At 45.8% G+C, this 20511-nt stretch overlaps 1 protein-coding gene across 1 annotated transcript in view; it reads right to left on the bottom strand.

Annotated features, from left to right (window-relative positions):
- plppr1 (phospholipid phosphatase related 1) overlaps positions 1 to 17310 on the bottom strand; it is a 43955-nt gene extending 26645 nt beyond the window's left edge. Inside the window, exons 1-2 of the mRNA XM_062554177.1 lie at positions 17133 to 17310; positions 4619 to 4699 (exon numbers count right to left, since the gene is read on the bottom strand). Of these exons, the coding sequence (XP_062410161.1) occupies positions 4619 to 4678 (60 nt within the window). The 5' untranslated portion in view covers positions 4679 to 4699; positions 17133 to 17310. The remainder of the gene's footprint in view (positions 1 to 4618; positions 4700 to 17132) is intronic.
- Positions 17311 to 20511: the final 3201 nt, after the last annotated feature.

Genomic DNA, 20511 nt, shown 5'->3' on the forward strand with positions numbered 1-20511 from the left:
GAGAGCAAAAATAGGGGGACAGAGAGAGAGAGAGAGAGAGAGAGGAAAAAAGATAGAGGATAAGATGGAAAGAGAAAGGTGGAGAACATGTAGAGGTGAATAGGAAGCTACACACAGTCACTGACATCACAAACAGCCAGAAAAGGGGGGGAGGGGGCACTTTCCATCTCAATACCCACGTGGAAGAGGATTACTTATGAAGCTGAATGGCGTTGGTTGGGGAATGCTAGATCGGAATTGAGGACATCATAGCTAAGAGTTCTGCTATATGGAATACGGTTAAGATAAGTGATATTTAACACACACACACACACACACACACTAACACACACTCACGCACACGCGCACACACACACACACACACACACACACACACACACACACACACACACACACACACACACACACACACACACACACACACACACACACACACACACACACACACACACACACACACACACACACGCACACACACACGCACACACACACGCACACGCACACGCACACGCGCACGCACACACACACAGCAGTAGAGTGACGAGCAGCACTCAGCCCTCGTGCTTGGCTCCTGCATCCTGGCCTAGTTTGGGCTTCAGCGGGCTGTAATGAGAGAGCCTCGGGGCAGGCAGTGGAGAGGATGCTGATGGGACAACCACACAAGTGCACGCTTTCTCTCTCTTTCTCTCCTTTCTTTTCTTTTCCTTCTCTTTTCTTCTGCTGTCTCTCTCTGTTCTGGTGCTCAGAGGGCAGTGGGGGTGTGTCGAGAGGACGTCACGGCACATGTCTGGGCAGAGTCTTGCTCTTCCTGCTCAGCGGAGGTGCATCAGTGGACAGGAACACGCCCGGGTCTCCACACAGGTTTGCAGAGACATCAGGGTCATATCCATAAACATATACAGTCTATCAGTGCTATACACACACACACGCACACACACACACACACACACACACACACACACACACACACACACACACACATACAGACGTGACAGGTCCTGGGCCATGGCACAGGTTTGCAGAGACATCAGGGTCATAGCCATAAACATATACAGTCTATCGGTCTCCTGCTACTGCCACATACACACACTCACACACTCACACACTCACACACTCACACACTCACACACTCACACACTCACACACTCACACACTCACACACTCATACATACATACAGACGTGACAAGTCCTGGGCCATGGCACAGGTTTGCATGGATGACAGGGTCATGCCCTTAAACATACCTTACACAGTTTATCTGTCTCTGGCTGCAACATACACACAATCTCACACACACATCTGTGACACAGGCTCATCTGTGACACACAGAGTGTACACAGACACACACACCCACACACAGCCACAGACACATAGACACACAGACGGATTCTTATCCAAACTCATGAAGCATTGACACCTTGATGTGCGCTAGCACATAATAATTTCATCATTTCAAAAGAGAAGGTGTCAACAAGGTGCAAATATTTGGAGAATAACACTGCAACTCGTGCTGTTGGTGCAGAACAATAGCACACCTCTCTGTTCTCAGTCATCTCACACAGCATGCACACAATAGGGGACACAGTACTGACAGGGAAAGCTAACTTCCTCATCCTGAGTATGTAGGCTACTGACAGGGAACGCTAACTTCCTCATCCTGAGCATGTACTGACAGGGAACGCTATCCTGAGCATGTAGGCCTACTGACTGGGAAAGCTATAACCTCCACATTATGAGCATGTACTACTGACAAGGGAAGCCAACATCCACATCCTTAGCATGTACTGACAGGGAAAGCGAACGTCCACATCCTAAGCATGTAATATCAGGGAAAGCTAACGTCCACATCCTTAGCATTTACTAACAGGGAAAGCTAACATCCACATCCTTAGCATGTAAACAGGGAAAGCTAACATCCACATCCTTAGCATGTAAACAGGGAAAGCTAACATCCACATCCTTAGCATGTAATGACAAGGAAATCTGACTTCTTCATTCTGAGCATGTATTGACAGGGTAAGCTAACGTCCACATCCTGGCATGTACTGAAGGGGAAGGCTAACGTCCACATCCGTAGCATTTACTAACAAAGCTAGCATCCACATCCTTAGCATGTATTGACAAGAATGAATATGTACTTTTTTGATCCCGTGAGGGAAATTCAGTTCTCTGCATTTAACCCAATTTAACCGAATTAGTGAACACACAGCACACAGTGAACACACAGTGAGGTGAATTACACAACCCAGAGCAGTGAGCTGCCTGCCCAACCAGCGGCGCTCGGGGAGCAGTGAGGGGTTAGGTGCCTTGCTCAAGGGCACTTCAGCCGTGGTGGACTGGTCGGGGATCGAACCGGCAAACCTCCGGTTACAAGCCCGATGCGCTAACCAGTACACCACGGCTGCCCCCCAAGGAAAGCCAACATCCTCATTCAGAGCATGTAATGACAGGGGAAGCTACATGTCCACATCCTAAGCATGTAATATCAGGGAAAGCTATCATCCACATCCTTATCATGTAAACAGGGAAAGCTAACATCTACATCCTTAGCATGTAATGACAAGGAAAGCTGACTTCTTCATTCTGAGCATGTATTGACAGGGTCACATCCTGACCATGTACTGAAGGGGAAGGCTAACGTTCACATCCTTAGCATGTACTAACAGGGAAAGCTAACATCCACATCCTAAGCATAATGACCGGGAAAGCTTAATGTCCACATCTGTCCCACACCACTCCGTCCCACACCACGGATAGTTGTTTACCACTCAGAAAGACACAGTGTCTCGTTACTTCATGAACTTAGCATCACTGCAATGGGAGACACTACTCTGGAGGATTCTGGGGAGTATCAGCGCTAAGACCCACAATATGCAAAGCCTGTCCCTCTTTGCACAAAAATGGGTCTTTGAAGTTTTGACAGACTCCTCGCCGTGATTAAAAGGGATTTGACAGAGACGTTAATTAAATCCAGAGTCAGCGCTGAAGGCATTGTCTTTGTGTGTGAGAGAGAGAGAGAGAGAGAGGGAGAGGGAGAGGGAGAGAGAGGGAGAGGGAGAGATAAAGAGAGAGGGAGGGAGGGAGGGAGGGAGGATGTCTTCACTCATATACTATATGTTGCAAAAGATCCAAGCACATGAAACAAAGAACCAATTAAGCAAGAACATTTCTGCTTATAGAAGTCCCTATATTTACACATTTCTATCCAATTATCAACATCTAACATTACAGCGAATTACAGAGGAAGAAATATTTCTACATCAATAATAGCATTCTCTGGAAAATGCAACTATTAGCCTATAATTGCTAACCATTACAATGTCTCCTGTATCAAACCCCAGGTGAGACTCATGAGCACTTGTTTACCTTAAAACTTTACACCATCATGTTTACAGCTCTGTGTGGTGTGACTGTTAAGCGAACATGCCATCCCGATTGGCTGAAGCATGGGAAAAATGGGGACACACACAATGACGAAGATTACCCATGATTCTCATCGCTGCCTCTGAGCGAAGGGGTTGACCTTTTCCGCAGAAGTGGGAGTTTGTCTAAATGAAAGTCATTGGAGATCATAGAACTAAACTCCAGATTTACACAAGCGCTTCTGAGAGATCCAATAAGGAGAATACCATTTTACTCACTGATTAACAATTATCATGGTGTTTTATTGTTGCCATAAAATCACCAGGGTGATGCCTTCTTTAGGGGGCTTGCACTGAATGATCCGGCAACATCTCACATTGGCTACTAAAATATAGTAGCATATATGTCATCATATAGTAGTAGACCTAGCACATATCTCATCAAACAGCACTAGGCCTAAAGTAACCTATTCATGGATTTCGACTTTCATCACGTCCCTTTCCAGGTGTATAAAACCAAGCACTATGATTATCAATGCAGACTGCATGGTGCTTGATGAATACACCTGTGGAAAGGGACCTGATGAAACCCATGAATATCTCGCCATGCAGTAATAGGCCTATAGTAACCTATATATCTCATCACCATGCAGTAGTAGCCAATATCTCATCAAGCAGTTGTAGCCTACTGGTTAGGGCTTGGGGCTTGTAACTGGAGGGTTACCGGTTCGATCCCCGACCAGTCCACGGCTGAAGTGCCCTTGAGCAAGGCACCTAACCCCTCACTGCTCCCCGAGCGCCGCTGGTTGGGCAGGCAGCTCACTGCTCTGGGTTAGTGTGTGATTCACCTCACTGTGTGTACACTGTGTGCCGAGTGTGTTCACTAATTCGGTTAAATTGGGTTAAATGCAGAGAAACTAATTTCCCTCACGGGATCAAAAAGTATATATTCTATTCTATTCTTTCTATTCTATATCTTTAAGCTCTACCCACATTTGCTTCTCTGAGGAGACTTGTGGCTACATCTATAGATAATCTGCACACTCCTAGCAGTTGCTGTACACTTGCCCTTTTAGAAATTGAGGTCAGGGCAACGTGCTTAGCACATGACTCAGAAACAGTCCAAAACACCTGCAAAAAAAAACAACATTTGACGCAGACAGAAATGCATAGCAAACAGCAACATTAGTAGTCTCCACACTTTTGAGCCACGTCCGGGGGGAGGGGGGTGGGGGGGTGGGGGATTCAAGCGCTCACCTCGACAAAGATGAAGCAGGGGATGATCGTGTAGCTTCGCTGTGTGTTGTCTGACGCCATGACTTTGCTGGCTCTTTCAATCTGGAGACAAGGGAAACACACACACACACACACTTAATAACATTCATTGTAAATTAAAATTTTCATGCAGACACAGCAGCCTGACATTGACAAATACATCTCAAAATGCAAAGTGACGGAGTGGGAAGATGGGGGAGCTGGGGGGGACGGACACAAGAGAGAGTAGGAACATTGTGGGGGGGGGGGGGGGAGGTGGGGGGCACAAGACGGAGGGGAACATGGGGGGGGGGGGGGGGAGACATGACAGAGGAGGAACGTTGTGAAGGGCAAGAAATGGATAAGTGATGGGGATTAGCTGTGCAGTGGCTTGTGCAACACATTGGAATGAACAGCACACGTTAATAAGTCACATCAATCTAGAATTACACAAGGAAGGGAATGGCATTTCCCAAGGAGGTCAAGGCTTCCTCGCTTCCAGCCCAGTGAATGAGAATGGGAATGAGGATGAGGATGAGGATGAGGAAGAGGATGAGGAAGAGGAAGAGAACTAGCGAGAATCTCGTTTGGGATTCTGGGCATGTGCCAGAGCTGAGTGGGTACTGAAGGTTGAAATGATGACATTCTCAGGGTGCCAAGATGCCTGAGGGACAACAACAACAACGTTGCATGTAAACTAAAGGAGACATAACTACAAAAACAGAGAACATACAGCATCCACATTAAGGAGACCTAACCGCACGAACAGAGAAGATACTGTACAGTATGCATGTACTAAAGAAGACCTAACCGCACGAACGATACTGTACAGTATGTATGTACTAAAGAAGACCTAACCGCACGAACAGAGAAGATACTGTACAGTATGTATGTACTAAAGAAGACCTAACCGCACGAACAGAGAAGATACTGTACAGTATGTACTAAAGGAGACCTATCTACACAGACTACAGTATGCGTACTAAAGGAGACCTAACTACACAAACAGACTACAGTATGCGTACTAAAGGAGACCTAACCGCACAAACAGACTACAGTATGCATGTACTAAAGGAGACCTAACTACACAAACAGACTACAGTATGCATGTACTAAAGGAGACCTAACTACACAAACAGACTACAGTATGCATGTACTAAAGGAGACCTAACTACACAAACATACTACAGTATGCATGTACTGGCGACCTAAGGCGACCTAACCACATTTGATAATAACATACAGTATCCATGTACTACAGGAGACCTAACGGCACAAGGTGATAGCGTGTACTACAGGACACCAAACTGCACAAGCAGAGAACAGTGTGCACGTACTAAAGAAGACCTAACTGCATGACTAGAGAACATACAGTATGCATATAAAGAGGACCTAACTGCATGACTAGAGAACGTACAGTATGCACGTACTAAAGAAGACCTAACTGCATGACTAGAGAACATACAGTATGCACGTACTAAAGAAGACCTAACTGCATGACTAGAGAACATACAGTATGCACGTACTAAAGAAGACCTAACTGCATGACTAGAGAACGTACAGTATGCACGTACTAAAGAAGACCTAACTGCATGACTAGAGAACGTACAGTATGCACGTACTAAAGAAGACCTAACTGCACGAATAGAGAACAGGGAGGATCTTCAAGATGAAGGAAAAACACATACAGTACACTCTCAAAACGACTGTGTCGTCCCTATCTGGACACAGAGATGTGTAAAAAAAAAACATTCAAGTTGTGTTATTTCCAACATATATTATGTAACATATTTTAAAAAAAAAAGGAAACAACACAAACTGTGTTGTCCCTATCTGTACACAGATATGTGTTAAAAGCAACTGCAACTTGTGATGTTTTCAACACATTCATTTTGAGTGTATGCTATAGAACATCTGGAGGGAAGAGATGCAGAATGGAGGGAAGAGATGGAGGTTGGAGCCCAGAAATCCTCCTATTCATCATGCCCCGTTCCCGACTTCAGTGATAATCCACCGAACGGATGAGCGCTATCGTCTTACTGAAAAGCCGTTTTGTTTGGAATGCATTCGCAGCGACGGTGATTCATAAGTCAATTATCGCCTTCACACACAGAGTGACAAACGATCCCTCTCCACTACATAGCATGTCCAGGTTAGTCCAGGCACTAGGCACTCGAATTAAGCACAACAAAGAGTGACCGGGGCCGCTCAGAGGTCGACTATGAAGCACGCGTCATGAGATCATGGACCGCATCATCGCCACACCAATCAACATGATCACCGTTCACGGTGACACAATACCTGACTCAGCATACTGATGGCACACACCGGCTTTGTCCTTGTTCAAAGAACACACAGACACACACAGACACACACACACACAGACACACACACACACAGACACACACACACACACACACACACACACACACACACACACACAGACACACAGACACACACACACACGTGGGTGTAGCACTAAGTAAAATGCACATTGAAAAGAGAAGACTCCACCACTGAACAGTCTATAAAATAACTGTGCAGAGGAGTCTATAGTCGTGTTTGAAGCCAGGCAAACTAAGGCACTCAGGCAAATCCAGCACTGTTCAGTCATTCCCTGACCTGTTAAAGTCCTGTGTCTGAAACATCTCTCTCTGGGCCGAGGGCAGACATTCATCCTGAAGAACAGCAGGCAGAAACACTGCTGCTGCTCAACTGCAGAAGCACCACACATGCAACAGCAAGACGACTACAGCATCAAACACGTGACTTCACTTCCCACAGATCACAGAGAACATTTGACTTGTAGGCTGGGTGAACCCTGCCTGAACTTCCGGGGAATTTGAATTTCGCCCGGCAGCTCAGGCTGGAAACCAGCAGATCTATTTACGCTGTTTACTGCCAGAACCTTTGGCTCCAATCAGAAACGGCCATACTCTAGTCCTGGCACGCTATTGGCCGGTGACACCCCGAAAAACGAAACTTAAGCGACGAGAAGTGCAGTAGAAACAAAGCGCCACCTCGCCAGACTAAAGTTCAATCTTACAGATTGAGTTTAGTATGGTGAAAACAAGACTGTCACTTGCTGACTAAACATGAAGAAAGTGCATGTATTTGCATGTATGCATGCAGTATGTACAAATCCAGAGAGACAGAGCTGTGCCGTGGTCAAAGTTTACTGTGCATTTGGACAACAGAAAACAGATGGATCCCTTTAAACGCTCATTCAGAAAAACCAGAGCACACCCACACACACAGACGAGATAAGAGACATCTGAAGAGAACCGTACGTTTCACCGTGTAGTTGTTTGGCAACGTTTACAGCTGCACATGTAGACGCGCTCTACTACAGTACACACACGCAAGAAAGGCCTGTGCTTCTGCTGAAACAAGCCTCGGGTTCAGAAGAGCAGAGCGGCCGGATTTAAATAAAGTGCCTGTTTAATTATGCCCATGTCATTCTGATGGGGCTGTTTCTGTACGGACGTCACATTTCTGCCAGACTTATTCTCCATCCCATTCCTCTCGTGGTAGCAGCCTGACACCTCAGCTCTATAGTTAGATCAAACGTCTCGAAACCAACTTAGCCCAACCTCTCGCAACAAACAAGCCTTCTCAGCACTTCAAAATGCCTCCATTAAAAGGTGCTACTTAGATATCACAGAAAAAGTAAACTATATTAGGCCTACAGTGTCAAGACAACAGTAAATGACGAGGCCAGCATCTTACTGATTGTAAAAACATGGGGACATCAAAGTAGCTCCGCACTATATATGAATGTGTTTAGAGACACATTGTCAATCGCATAATACAGACAGGAAGTGTGTCACACCCAGAAGAACGATTATCCAACACACTAAGTCTAGGCACTAGTATTGTGAGGTGCAGCTGAGCGGATTCTTCTATAGCAAGTCTGGATGAGCACAGTTTGGGTTTATGTAACTATAGCATTAAGAACGTCCATACTGACCAATGAAGACAACGGGAACTATAACATAATGACCGTCTATACTGACCAATGAAGACAACTGGAATTATAACATAACGGACGTCCACACTGACCAACGAAGACAACTGGAACTACAGTATAACATAATGGACGTCCATATTGACCAATGCAGGCAACTGGAACTATAACATAATGGACGTCCATACTGATCAATGACATAAGGACAGTCACTCCTTGTGTTGATAAATATAATAGAATTATTGACTGTCAGATCTCGATCGTTCTCAAAAATTGCCTTGAAAGTGATGCCCAATAATATTGTTCTTCATGTATCATTATGTGGCGAGGACGCTTTCATTCATATTATTAAGAGGGAGATACTTAAACCTGTAATTTTGGCTGTTGTGGTTATAGTTATCATTTTGGGTGTGAACGACCCTTTGGACTTGCCGAAGACCAACAGTCACCCTGAGGTGTTGTCCATGCATCTCTCAGAGACTAGTCCAATCTGCTCAGTGGGGTGTCCTACGAAGCAAGTTAGACAAATCTAGGTTATCTAGACATATCGAGGCTGCACAAAGCCTTAACTCGGGTATTAAGTTAAGTGATCCTACGACAGCAGGTATGTGATAAATTTGTCAAACTAGGCTTTCAGCTCAGATCTGTGCGCGTTCTCGTGGTTGGGGTGATTTTGACCAATCGGGAAACGTGGAGACGCACAAGACAGCCTAGGTTTAAAAACGATTACTTCCACATTTATGAGCGGTAGCGAAATCTAGGGTGGTCTTTTTTAGTGTCTAACCTATAACATCAAAAAGTCGATGGTCATCAGATATTGCATGGTATGCATGTCCATAGTAGTGACATATTTGCACGCACAACATACTTACAAGCGCCTTCGAAATTCAAAATGTTTGCAGAGGCGGGGCCGAACCTGTTCAAAGTATGACAAATTAGCACACGTGAGATAACTTCGTTCTTCAAGATAATGGATTGGTTAGAATTGGTCAGAGGGCGGTGATATTTCACGATTTGAGCTATAACTAAGCACATAACCCGCTCCCGAGCAGGTTTGGTTGCGAGCATAAGATACCATGGTGATACAGCGACGCTAAAACAAATCCACTTTCGTATGACAGCATACCCTGGTTTTGAGCGCAACATATCTCGCTAAGCCACTAATCGAGCTTCGTAGGACACCCCACTGGTCTTTAAATACTGTTAGTGTCAGCAAGCAGAATGTGCCCGTGTGTGTGCATATTTGAGTGCATGCGTGTGTCAGTGTGTGTGTGTGTGTGTGTGTGTGTGTGTGTGTGTGTGTTTGAAATGGTGTATCTTTTCTTGGCAGCCTGCGCTGAAGAGCCTGTGTGTTGTTGGGAGGGAAGCAAGGGACAGCTTGTGTGTGTATGTGTGTGTGTGTGTGTGTGTGTGTGTGTGTGTGCGCATGTTTGTGGTGGTGGGCAAAGATCCCATGTGTTTGATGGGAGAGATGGAGAGAGAGAGGAATGATGAGGAGTTTGTGTTTGTGTGTGTGTGTGTGTGTGTGTGTGTGTGTCCATGTGTTGCTGGGTGAGCGGGAGAGGGGAAAAGAGAGAGAGAGAGAGAGAGAGAGAGAGAAAGAAAGAGTATAGAGAGAGAGAGAGAGAGAGAGAGAGAGAGAGAGAGAGAGAGAGAGAGAGAGAGAGAGTAGAGAGAGAGATAGGGCTATGAGGACCAGCACTGCAGATTTTTTTGCAATCCCATAACTTCATGTAACATGTGCCCTGTGTCGCCCTTATAGCTTCTGTATATTCTATATAGGGTATCGAAGGCAAAACTAATTAACGTCTTCCCCGTATATAACGTTGGTTTCCCGTAAAGAAGTTTAGTCAGCTTGTCGGTTGGAGGGAAGCTAACGTTTGACGTCGCATTTGCCGTAATGTTTGGATAAGAAGCTCAGTGAATTGGCTGTTAGAGCTCAGTCCAGCCTGCACGAAAACCATGACGGAAAGTCATTCGCAAGATCAGTGAAAAAGCGTGTAGCCTACGGTAGCCTAGAAGCAAGTAGACATAATAATAATATTAAAAGCGAACGTCTATCAGACGAGTTACAGCAATGTGCAGGATGGCTAACGTCACAAAGTGAGTATGAGTCTGCGCAGTATACGATGGAAAGTAAACGGAATTTTGTTTCAGCCCCCTCCCATTGAGAACAACGGAGTCTGTTTGTCCATTTCTTTTAGGTCTATGCCAATGTGTCTCTGCAGGCCCAGAGGGACAGAGGAGTGGAGGGGAGATCAGCTCACCAGGCCCAGAGGGAGAGAGGAGTGGAGGGGAGCTCACCAGGCCCAGAGAGAGAGAGAGGAGTGGAGGGGAGCTCACCAGGCCCAGAGGGAGAGGGAGAGAGGAGTGGAGGGGAGCCCACCAGGCCCAGAGGGAGCTCTAGAGGAGTGGAGGGGAGCTGGAGGGGAGATCACCAGGCCCAGAGGGAGAGAGGAGAGGAGGGGAGGGGAGATCACCAGGCCCAGAGGGAGAGAGGAGAGGAGGGGAGATCACCAGGCCCAGAGGGAGAGAGGAGAGGAGGGGAGATCACCAGGCCCAGAGGGAGAGAGGAGGTGGAGGGGAGATCACCAGGCCCAGAGGGAGAGAGGAGGTGGAGGGGAGCTGGAGGGGAGATCACCAGGCCCAGAGGGAGAGAGGAGGTGGAGGGGAGCTGGAGGGGAGCTCACCAGGCCCAGAGGGAGAGGGAGAGAGGAGCTCACCAGGCCCGGTGCTGAGGAACACGGAACACGGAACATGAGCTCACCAGGCCCGGTGCTGAGGAACACGGAACATGAGCTCTGGCTCCATCTCTCCACTCACATACAAACACTCCCTCATGGGCAATGGCTGCCAGTCACTACTGCAGAGATACCAAGCGTCAGGGGGAGGGGAGATACAGGAGAAACAAATGCACATACACACACGCACACACACACACACACACACACACACTGAGGCATCCCACAAACTAACACACACAAAGCTGCTGAAGCCACACACACACACACACACACACACACACACACCCAGCTGGTGAGGTAACCCATATATAAACCCCCACACACACACACACACACACACTCCACTGTGGGTTAACCCCCATCTCAGTTAACCCACATCTCAGGGCTGTCTTGGAGCATCTGTGTGTGTGCAAAGGTAGGGTGGGGTAATTTAATGTTTGTGTGTCTGTGTCTGTGTGTGTGTGTGTGTGTGTGTGTGTGCGTGTGTGTATGTGTGTCTGAGTGAGTGTTGGGCATGAGGGCAGGAGGTTACCTAAAATTAATCAAAGGAAAGCAATGGACTTCATTGCCTAAAGATGGACACAGTGTGGGGTGTGCATGGTTCACATGTAATAAGAAATGGATCCATTCATTGGTAAGCATCAAGCAAAGCTAAATGTCTTGTGTGTGTATGTGTATTTGTGTGTGTGTGTGTGTGTGTGTGTGTGTGTGTGTGGACTGCTTTGTTAAAGCTGAACAAGTGCTGACATTAACACAGTCTGAAATGGCCCACTGCACATCAGCTAGGTCAGAGGCACGAGATGGCTTTCCTACCTCACAACCCCAATAACCACATCATGAATCATCACCCATGACCCACTTAGAACATGTGGTTTCAGCCAGTTTCAGCTCAAAACATCATCTTGACTGTGGAGAAGAAATACCAAAACACCAAAAACACAATTCCCACAGGATGCCACAATCCGCCAAAGAAACAGCCATAATGCCTCTTGACAGCTCAGATTGCTTTTGCCCTCGTCTTGGTTGCCAGACAGTGCGAAGGGAATGCAAATATGTCTTGAGCACTCTTAACAAGAGAGAAGAGGGGGAGAGACGGGAGGGGTAAGCACATATTTGACCCCCTTTACTGCCCTGCACCAAACACACAGCACAAGTGTTAATGAGGAGTGGTTTGTCTATTCACACCACAGAGACGCGTTTGCCTCGGCAGCGTCCGATCACCACTAGCATTCAAAGCAGTGCATGCAGGGATACCTCGGGCCCATCCGCTTCTCTCATCGCCTGTGTCCAGTCTAAACAGAGCACTCAGAGACCGTCTGCCGACCGGCGGTCATCGGAGGAGACTCTAGGCACCGGACTCTGGAGACAAACTGAACTCTAGAGGGCCTTCCTTCCATCCACAGCAAAACAACAACAAGCTTTTTTTGCTGTTGTTGATTTGGTTGGGTGGGGGAGGGGCATGGAAGCTGTGGTAGAGAATGAATGAGTGGACGTGGCGATAGACATTGCGGTGGTGTTTAAATGATATTATCCACAACAAGCCAACTTAAAAACATGAAAGAAGAGTGGAAGCTGCCTATATCTATGCCTATATCTATTCTCATAACCAACGTGGAAAACATTGGCACTCAAGGTCTAACTAAGGTCTAAGGTTTCAGATTCAAATCTCCATCCACACCTTTTCTGTTGTGCGTCATGTCACTGCAATCAATCATAGGCCTACTGTTCAAATTGGCTATTTGCTTTTCACTCATCAACAAGTGAAGTTTATCCATGATGCAAGTTTGCCTTAGCCTGGCTAACGCCTCCCACTTCTCAAATGAGACGTGGTCTGGCAACCAGACGTTCATTTTCTCGTATTTGAAAAAATGCCCAGATCCGTTCATTGGGCGCCACGGATGTCTATCAAATGCGCATAGCTCACCCAACTCGTTCGTATGCAACGCTAAGGGCTGCCGTAAATCCTTTGGCGTCGAATGTAGACGCAAGAAGGCAACGGAAACTTCTCGGATGTTCTGTGATTGGTTCGCCAACATCAGGCGAACATTTGGGCGTTAGTTTCCAGACTGGCTTAGCAGCGGGATTGAAATCACCGCGCAAGGCAGTATGGGAAAACCCAGGCTAAGTTTGCCTAGGAAATCCAGAGTTCTCGCCAGAGCACAATATAAATAGTCTCTGCTAGACACTCTGGCAATGAGCAATGATACACGTTACTTCTGCCCCTTGCATCGGGGGAAACCAATCACATCGGTGTATCTGATATACTGTAGGCGGGCCAGAGGCTAGCTAAACAGATAACGACAGCGCTGCAATGTTGAAAGTCAGTAAACATTGGTCATAGTCTTATCCAATTGCGTTGTAGTCCGGAATCAGTCAGAGTAAACATTGGTAGTCTTATCCAATTGCGTGCAGTGAGATTTTCAAATGCATGCTTGGTTCCACCCCTCAAATTGGTCCATTACATTATTCGTGGCCAGACCTTTAATCTTTCTAGATTACCAGGGTCTGGATTTCCCAGGCATACCTAAAGTTTGCATGTTTCTTATGAACCTTTCTGCCGATTTGAATGCAGAATAAAACTATCAAAACTTCCATCAAACCATTTTCTTATTGCTATTGATGAAATACCTATCACCAGACATATCACTAGCACTCTATCGCCCAGGCTAACAGGCTGCCTGTAGGAGTTAAGGATGTTCTCCAGAAGGAAGAGTGGAGTGGTTCCCTGGAGAAGGCCAGACTACGGCCGGCTGCCCAGTCAGCAGCATCCATCACCAGGCGTTGGGACCGTGCTACACTGGGCCATGTGCCCGTGTCCACCCCGCTCCGTGCACTAACTCTCAGCACTGAATCAATATGGAAGGTGTTGCTGTAAGTCTTCATGAGGAATGGGCCCCGGTCAGTCAACAACCACAGCAGGAGACAGATGACACCAAGGTCATGAGTTTGACACCCAAGGTGTGTGCACACACACACACACACACACACACACACAGGTCATCTGCACTGGAATAGCATACACACACACACTTGGGAATCACAGAATAACTTACGAATCAATACAGTCACAATGTTTTGCCAACGATGACGATAATATCCCAATACAGCGATTCAGCCACAATACATATAAAGATGAATCTATGATACGCCACAACATCTGTGTAAATGATGAAAAAAGCAAAGAGCTGGAATTACGTATTCACCGAATTTCAAAAGTGAATTGAAAAAGGGGTAAAAAGTGCATAGGAGAGTTTTAGGTCAGTTCCTCTTAAAAATATAAAAATAACTCGACAGTGTGTAGGGGGATTACGCTCATTCACTTGATAAGCTCCCTCACGAGAATAAATGAGTAGAGACTCTAGTAAGTGAAACTGGCGGATGAGTCCTTTAAGACCAAGAGAACTTAATATTTCGGCACAAATATCGATACTTGGTGTCCCATATATCTACTTGTCATACACACTAATCACAGATGATCATACACACACTAGATGCAAGTTGCAACAAACTAAAAAACAAAGAATCCACCAAGATCACAAGCATTAGGAAGCCTCATTCCAGGTGTAGAGCTGAGCATGCTTAACTGAGCAGGTCTCGTTCCTTTGGCACTACTATGAACATCTGCTGTAACACCAGGAGATACAGGGTGCTATGCTCAAATGACAAATTCAGGAATAGAGGTGTCAAAAGAAGAAAAAAAAGAATCCTGTAAGAAATGAGGTAGGACCGGTGTTCAATGACTTCACAAAATAACAGAGCATATGTGTCAGAAGGTTTCTGATCACGTGCATCTGAAGGCTTATGAACAAGGGTCTGAACACGAGTGTGCATACAAGGGACTTAGAGAATAACAGAACATATGTATGCGTTAGAAGGTTTATGAACATGTGCGTCTGAAGGCTTCTGAACACAAGGATCTGAACACATGAGTGTGAATAAAGGGCACTTAGAGAATAACAGAACATATGCTTCAGAAGGTTTCTGAACACGTGCATCTGAAGGCTTCTGAACACAAGAGTCTGAATACAGGGCACTTAGAGAATAGCAGAGCATCTGTGTCAGAAGGTTTCTGAACACAAGCGCACATGAGTGTGAATTCAGGGCAAATGGTGAGCAAGTGTGTGAGTGAGCACCACTGGCCAAGATCTCTCTCCCGAGCCGGGCTGGGACGCAGCAGAGGGACGGATGGACTTCAGCAAAGTAATTATGGTCTGGACGCCATTCAAGTGGCATTTAGACGCTGAACGACTTAATTGCTACCACATGGAGCACAATAATACGGTCTCTGGACAGATATGGCCGTTGTAGTTCAATTCAGGCAAATTGGTATAAATCCAATCAAATCATCTGATATCTGGCATTTTGGAATATATCATTATGCACAACTTGGTAAGTCATGTTTCTGTAGTTTTTAGAGGGAGTGTGTGGTAGTGCAGTTGCATGTTGCCAGTATCTAAAACATGCTCTGGACTACTACCTCATTTACCAACCCTGCAGATAAACAAAAAATGGTATACTACCCAATATAGGCCTACCAAACCTAGTAATCATGCCAGAGCTTATTAACAGTATAACGTCTCTAAATACATCATGAATATACCACTGTGATGTGAGCAAAATTACAATTTCACATTCACACATTCAATAGGAAAATAATAATAATAATAATAATAGAATTTAAAAAACATATACTGAACATATTAAACTCCACCAAGTTCCACTCTACAGCTTGGGAGAATATATCATTGAAACTACCTTTAAACTTCAAAGTTTAACCACTTTAAACTCACTAATGGTTAAAGTCATTCGGCCATTAGTGCAATGTAAACAGCATGCATAGGGTGCTGTTTTCTGGAACAGCATCAGCTGTAGCCCAATCACTATTCTACCCGAAACAAGTGTCACAAAAGCTAAATCTCCGTTACCTCGGGACCATGATGGACCCGTCCACCATATTTTGGCAGACTGAGTCCTCCCTGGCCCCCCAGGCATTTTCCTGACTTGTGAAATACATCTCAGCAAAGTGGCAGACTGCAGCTCAGTGCAAAAACGTAAAATATACTCCCCTAGGGCAGAGCATTCATTAATTCATGTATAAATCAATCCAATCAGAAAATAATCAAAAATTGTCCAGTAGTGACTAAAGCTTTTATAAACTTTAAAAGCCAGCGAATCAAAAGTTAATCCTTTTGACTTTTGATGGAGGCAGGTGGACGATTGTTAGAGGAGTCCTTATGATCACGAGATCACGGAAATGACCGGAATATACACACACTGCAAGAGCACGGTATGGACGACTCCCTCTCTCTGTGTTGCGTCCAAAATGGAAATATTGTCAATGGGGCGATTATTTCCTCCTTAGCCTCAGGGCGACTGTGACTGTAAGGATCAGTACGGTGATCGACGAAGAGAGGATGTTGTCAAGAAATGAAAATAAAAAAAATCGCTTCTCTGTCCACCCCCAAGACAGGTGTCTTTCTGAGCTTGCTCGTGATCAAATCGTGATTTTTTTTTACATGATGATGACACTATATGCATCATACTGACCACTTATCTCATCTTCAACGCGTGTTGAAGCCCTTTTCTTGGAGACAGAAGGAGCCCCTGCCCATCAACACATCTTATTGTGGATGGATAAGGCGAGGGTGCGGAAATATATGAGGTTTTACGAAATCAGATAACTTTTGGGTCTTTAAACACCACATTCAACATACCACGGGACGCAACAGACAATAGCTGGTTACAAACTCACGCACGCTTCTTATTTCGCCCATCTCACCCTCCCGACCCCCATCTCCAAACTCACCGTGCAATGAATGAATACTCCGGTGGAAACGTGAAGCCATCAAAGAAAAAGCGTGAGGCTGCTAGATGGGTGCGTGCGCCTACTCCATGTTCTCTTTTGGTTCGTTTCTTCACCTTTTTTTTGGTGGCACAGTGCTCGGTGCTAGATTTGAGATCAACGATTAGAGGCTATCGCGAATGCTAAAGGGGGATGATACAGACGCGGAGAGTGGGAGGCGGGGCTTCCATGCGCAGGCACACACACACACACACACACACACACACACACACACACACACACACACACACACACACACACACACACACACACACAGAGGACTCACTCAACCGTGAGAGGGGGTTACAAACAACTACGGACGCCGCGTCAATGGTCTCCCCTAAACCAAGATGTCATCGCAGGGACCCTGGGCGACTGGTGGTCACCACCCAGCGCGACATCTGCACTGCCGTGTCTGCCCTTGAATGATTAGTGCACCGGGGGGAAAACAGGAGGAAAACGCGCAAAGATGCACAGGTTTCATACCCGAGTCACGGCCAACAATGGTAGGGCGTGCGAAATTGAAGGGAGGTTCCACTATAACCTCTCCGCTTGAAGTGATTTGGGAATAATTTGTCAAAGAAGGAGGCGACCCAGCACAACAGATCAAGCGTGTAATGTATGCATTGAGATGTGTCTGCAGACAAGAGGACAATGGCACTCAGGGAATTCGGACGTGTTGCGTGCCGCTATTCAGCTCAGCTCAGCTCAAGAAGCCATAGATATGAGGGCTAACCATTCAGCTTCTTGAAAAGGCCCTCTTCCTCAAATGTTTCACATCTATAGCGGCCTTTACCTGCATGTATCGCATTGATTCCACGCCCCTATATTTCCCTCTTATCTCACCTAACCTCTTGCAGTCATTGTTTTTTATTTTAAATTATTTGTTTCCCAGTTCAAAATGGGATTATACTGACAGTATCTTTTATCTATTTGATCCTTTGGGATGTGTTCTTCATCAGTGTAGCCTTTTCCGTAGAATCAAGTATTCTACTGCCTCTGGGATGAACAGCTGTGGTTTATCCATAGATATCCAAAACAAAGCATTAAACATTTCCCTTAGTTCAGCAATGCATGTGCACCACGGACCTTTATGTGAAGCAACCGTCCAATCATTTATCATCCAAAGCAGCAGGAGGTGTAAGCTTCAGTGCTTCAGTTCTGTAAGCAGGTTTTGCATACAAAGCAATCATTTTAATCTACAGTAGGGAGGTTTGGGGCATACTGTAGTACCAGTATCAGCATCAGGAACAGTATCGGTTATAGACAGTATCGGTTATAGTTTCAGAAAGACCAGGTTCCACTGGATGAAAAATACAGGATGAAAATGACAGCTTAAGTTTGGGCTGGACCCATGGCTGGACAGATGCCAGTGGACTGCCCCCACGAAACACCATATCTGCCACATGGATGTCGAGAGACCCACAGTGTGCTCACAGAGCTAGTGTGTGTAGCAAGAGGGTTGACAGGTAGGAGTACCGGTATACTCATATACCAGGATAAGTTATACGAGGAGGTAAAAATGCCTGTGAATCAATTAAGAAGGATACTGGAGCACACTGAATATACTTGCAGTCTTTAATGGTGCAAATTTTGTTTGCACCATTAAAGACTGCAAGTATATTCAGTGTGCTCCAGTCTCCTTCTTAATTGATTCACCTGTCAGTCCTACTGAGAAGCACCTGAAACAGCAGAAGATTTTGGATTTTTGATGCGCAGAGTTCTTCATTTACGTAAAAATGCCTGTATCTGTATATGTTTGCTTGAGGCCAGGGAACTGTGGGAGGGCATGTCAACGCTGAGAAGGGCATTGAAATGGACAACCGATTGACCATGAGGAAATGTGTGACATCTGCCAATCACTCAAATAAAGTGCTCCCATGCATTAACACTGCATAGTGTTTATTGGGACAGTGCGTGTTGTTATGGCCTGTCGACATTGAAAAGACAAAAATCGATAAAAATGTTTTAAAATAACAAAGCACTAGAGCTTGGTGAATCGATATGCATGGTGTCAGCGATCATTTCTAGTTTGGAGTGTGTTTATCATCATTCCAGCTCCTTCAGCTCTGGCAAGAGAACCAGGCCAGCAGCCATAACAGAGGAGAATGCAGCTCAGTTCCTGGTGGGCCGTCTAGTCGGAGACACACTCTCGGCAGGCCTCTAACTGAGAAAATGAGGAACCGTGTCTGTAACCTCCCATCAAGCCCTTTACCCCTCGCCAGGATCTTTGACATTCATCCCTAATCAAAGTTCCCCATCAAATCAGGCTGACTGCTTCCGTAGCTGTTCCTTAACTGGGTCTTTGTGGAGACGCAGCCTTTTGATGCTATCGCAGCTCTGTCTGCAGGCTATGTTATGACTAATCAGCTCTGCCACAATACTGAGGCACTGGAAGCCGGCAAGCTGTGAGCTGTGGAGGATTTAGAATATGGTTTCTAAGTGTTACTGATGTCTCTATATAATACAATATGAATTTAGTTATTTCAATGTCAAATTCTCTCTTTCGGAACTCTTGACATGTTCACAATTAGCTGCCCTTCAATATCTATTCAATATAGGCTGGGTTAATGAATAACTCACATAGGGTACGGTACAGTTGGATGAGGTTTGTCTTTTCATGCTGTGTTGATATTTTTGTGCTCTGAGCTGGCAAGTGCTAGTATCCGTCATTAGGCGAGTTCACAAATTATTAAGAATGGATGACCAGACACAGAGGCTGATTGGGGGTGGGGGGGTCTTAAAACGACCCCATGTTGCGTTTGCTTATCTGGTCCAAGCCGCTTTTGATGGGTAGACTGCACATGGCAGTGAGAGTTTAGTAGCCATGAGAGGCCATGCAGACAATCAGGCCACTGAGAGAAAAGAGTAGGTGAGATACCCCAGAACACCCAGATGCAGCTAGAACCATGATATGTGTGTGTCCAGCAAAGTGCATCTAAAGTGCTATTTCTCAAAGTCTTCACGCACAGAAATGGTGCCGCTGTGTCTTATTTGGTGGTGAGTTCACAAACTCGAAAGATGTCAGTGATTTCTGAAGAAGCAAGTTAAATAACAAGAAAAGCACACTAAGCATTAGACATGACAGTCTAGGCCTGTGTTTATACTACAGCGCATGGACACATATGATGTCAGTTCACGGCAATAACCACACTGTAATTGGAGGCATAACACATGCCGAGAGGTTGGCTATCGCATCGGACGAGTTGGCAATCACCTCAGATGAGGCCAACTGTGGTCATCCGTATGCTTGGCTGCTTCTGCCTTTGGACTGTTGGTAAATAAGGACACATCTGGAGGGGAGAGCTCTGCATTACTTCCAGTAATTGCGCACAATGTCAAG

The sequence above is a fragment of the Sardina pilchardus genome, chromosome 14 (assembly GCF_963854185.1).
Source record: "Sardina pilchardus chromosome 14, fSarPil1.1, whole genome shotgun sequence".
Classification (NCBI taxonomy): Eukaryota; Metazoa; Chordata; class Actinopteri; order Clupeiformes; family Clupeidae; genus Sardina; species Sardina pilchardus.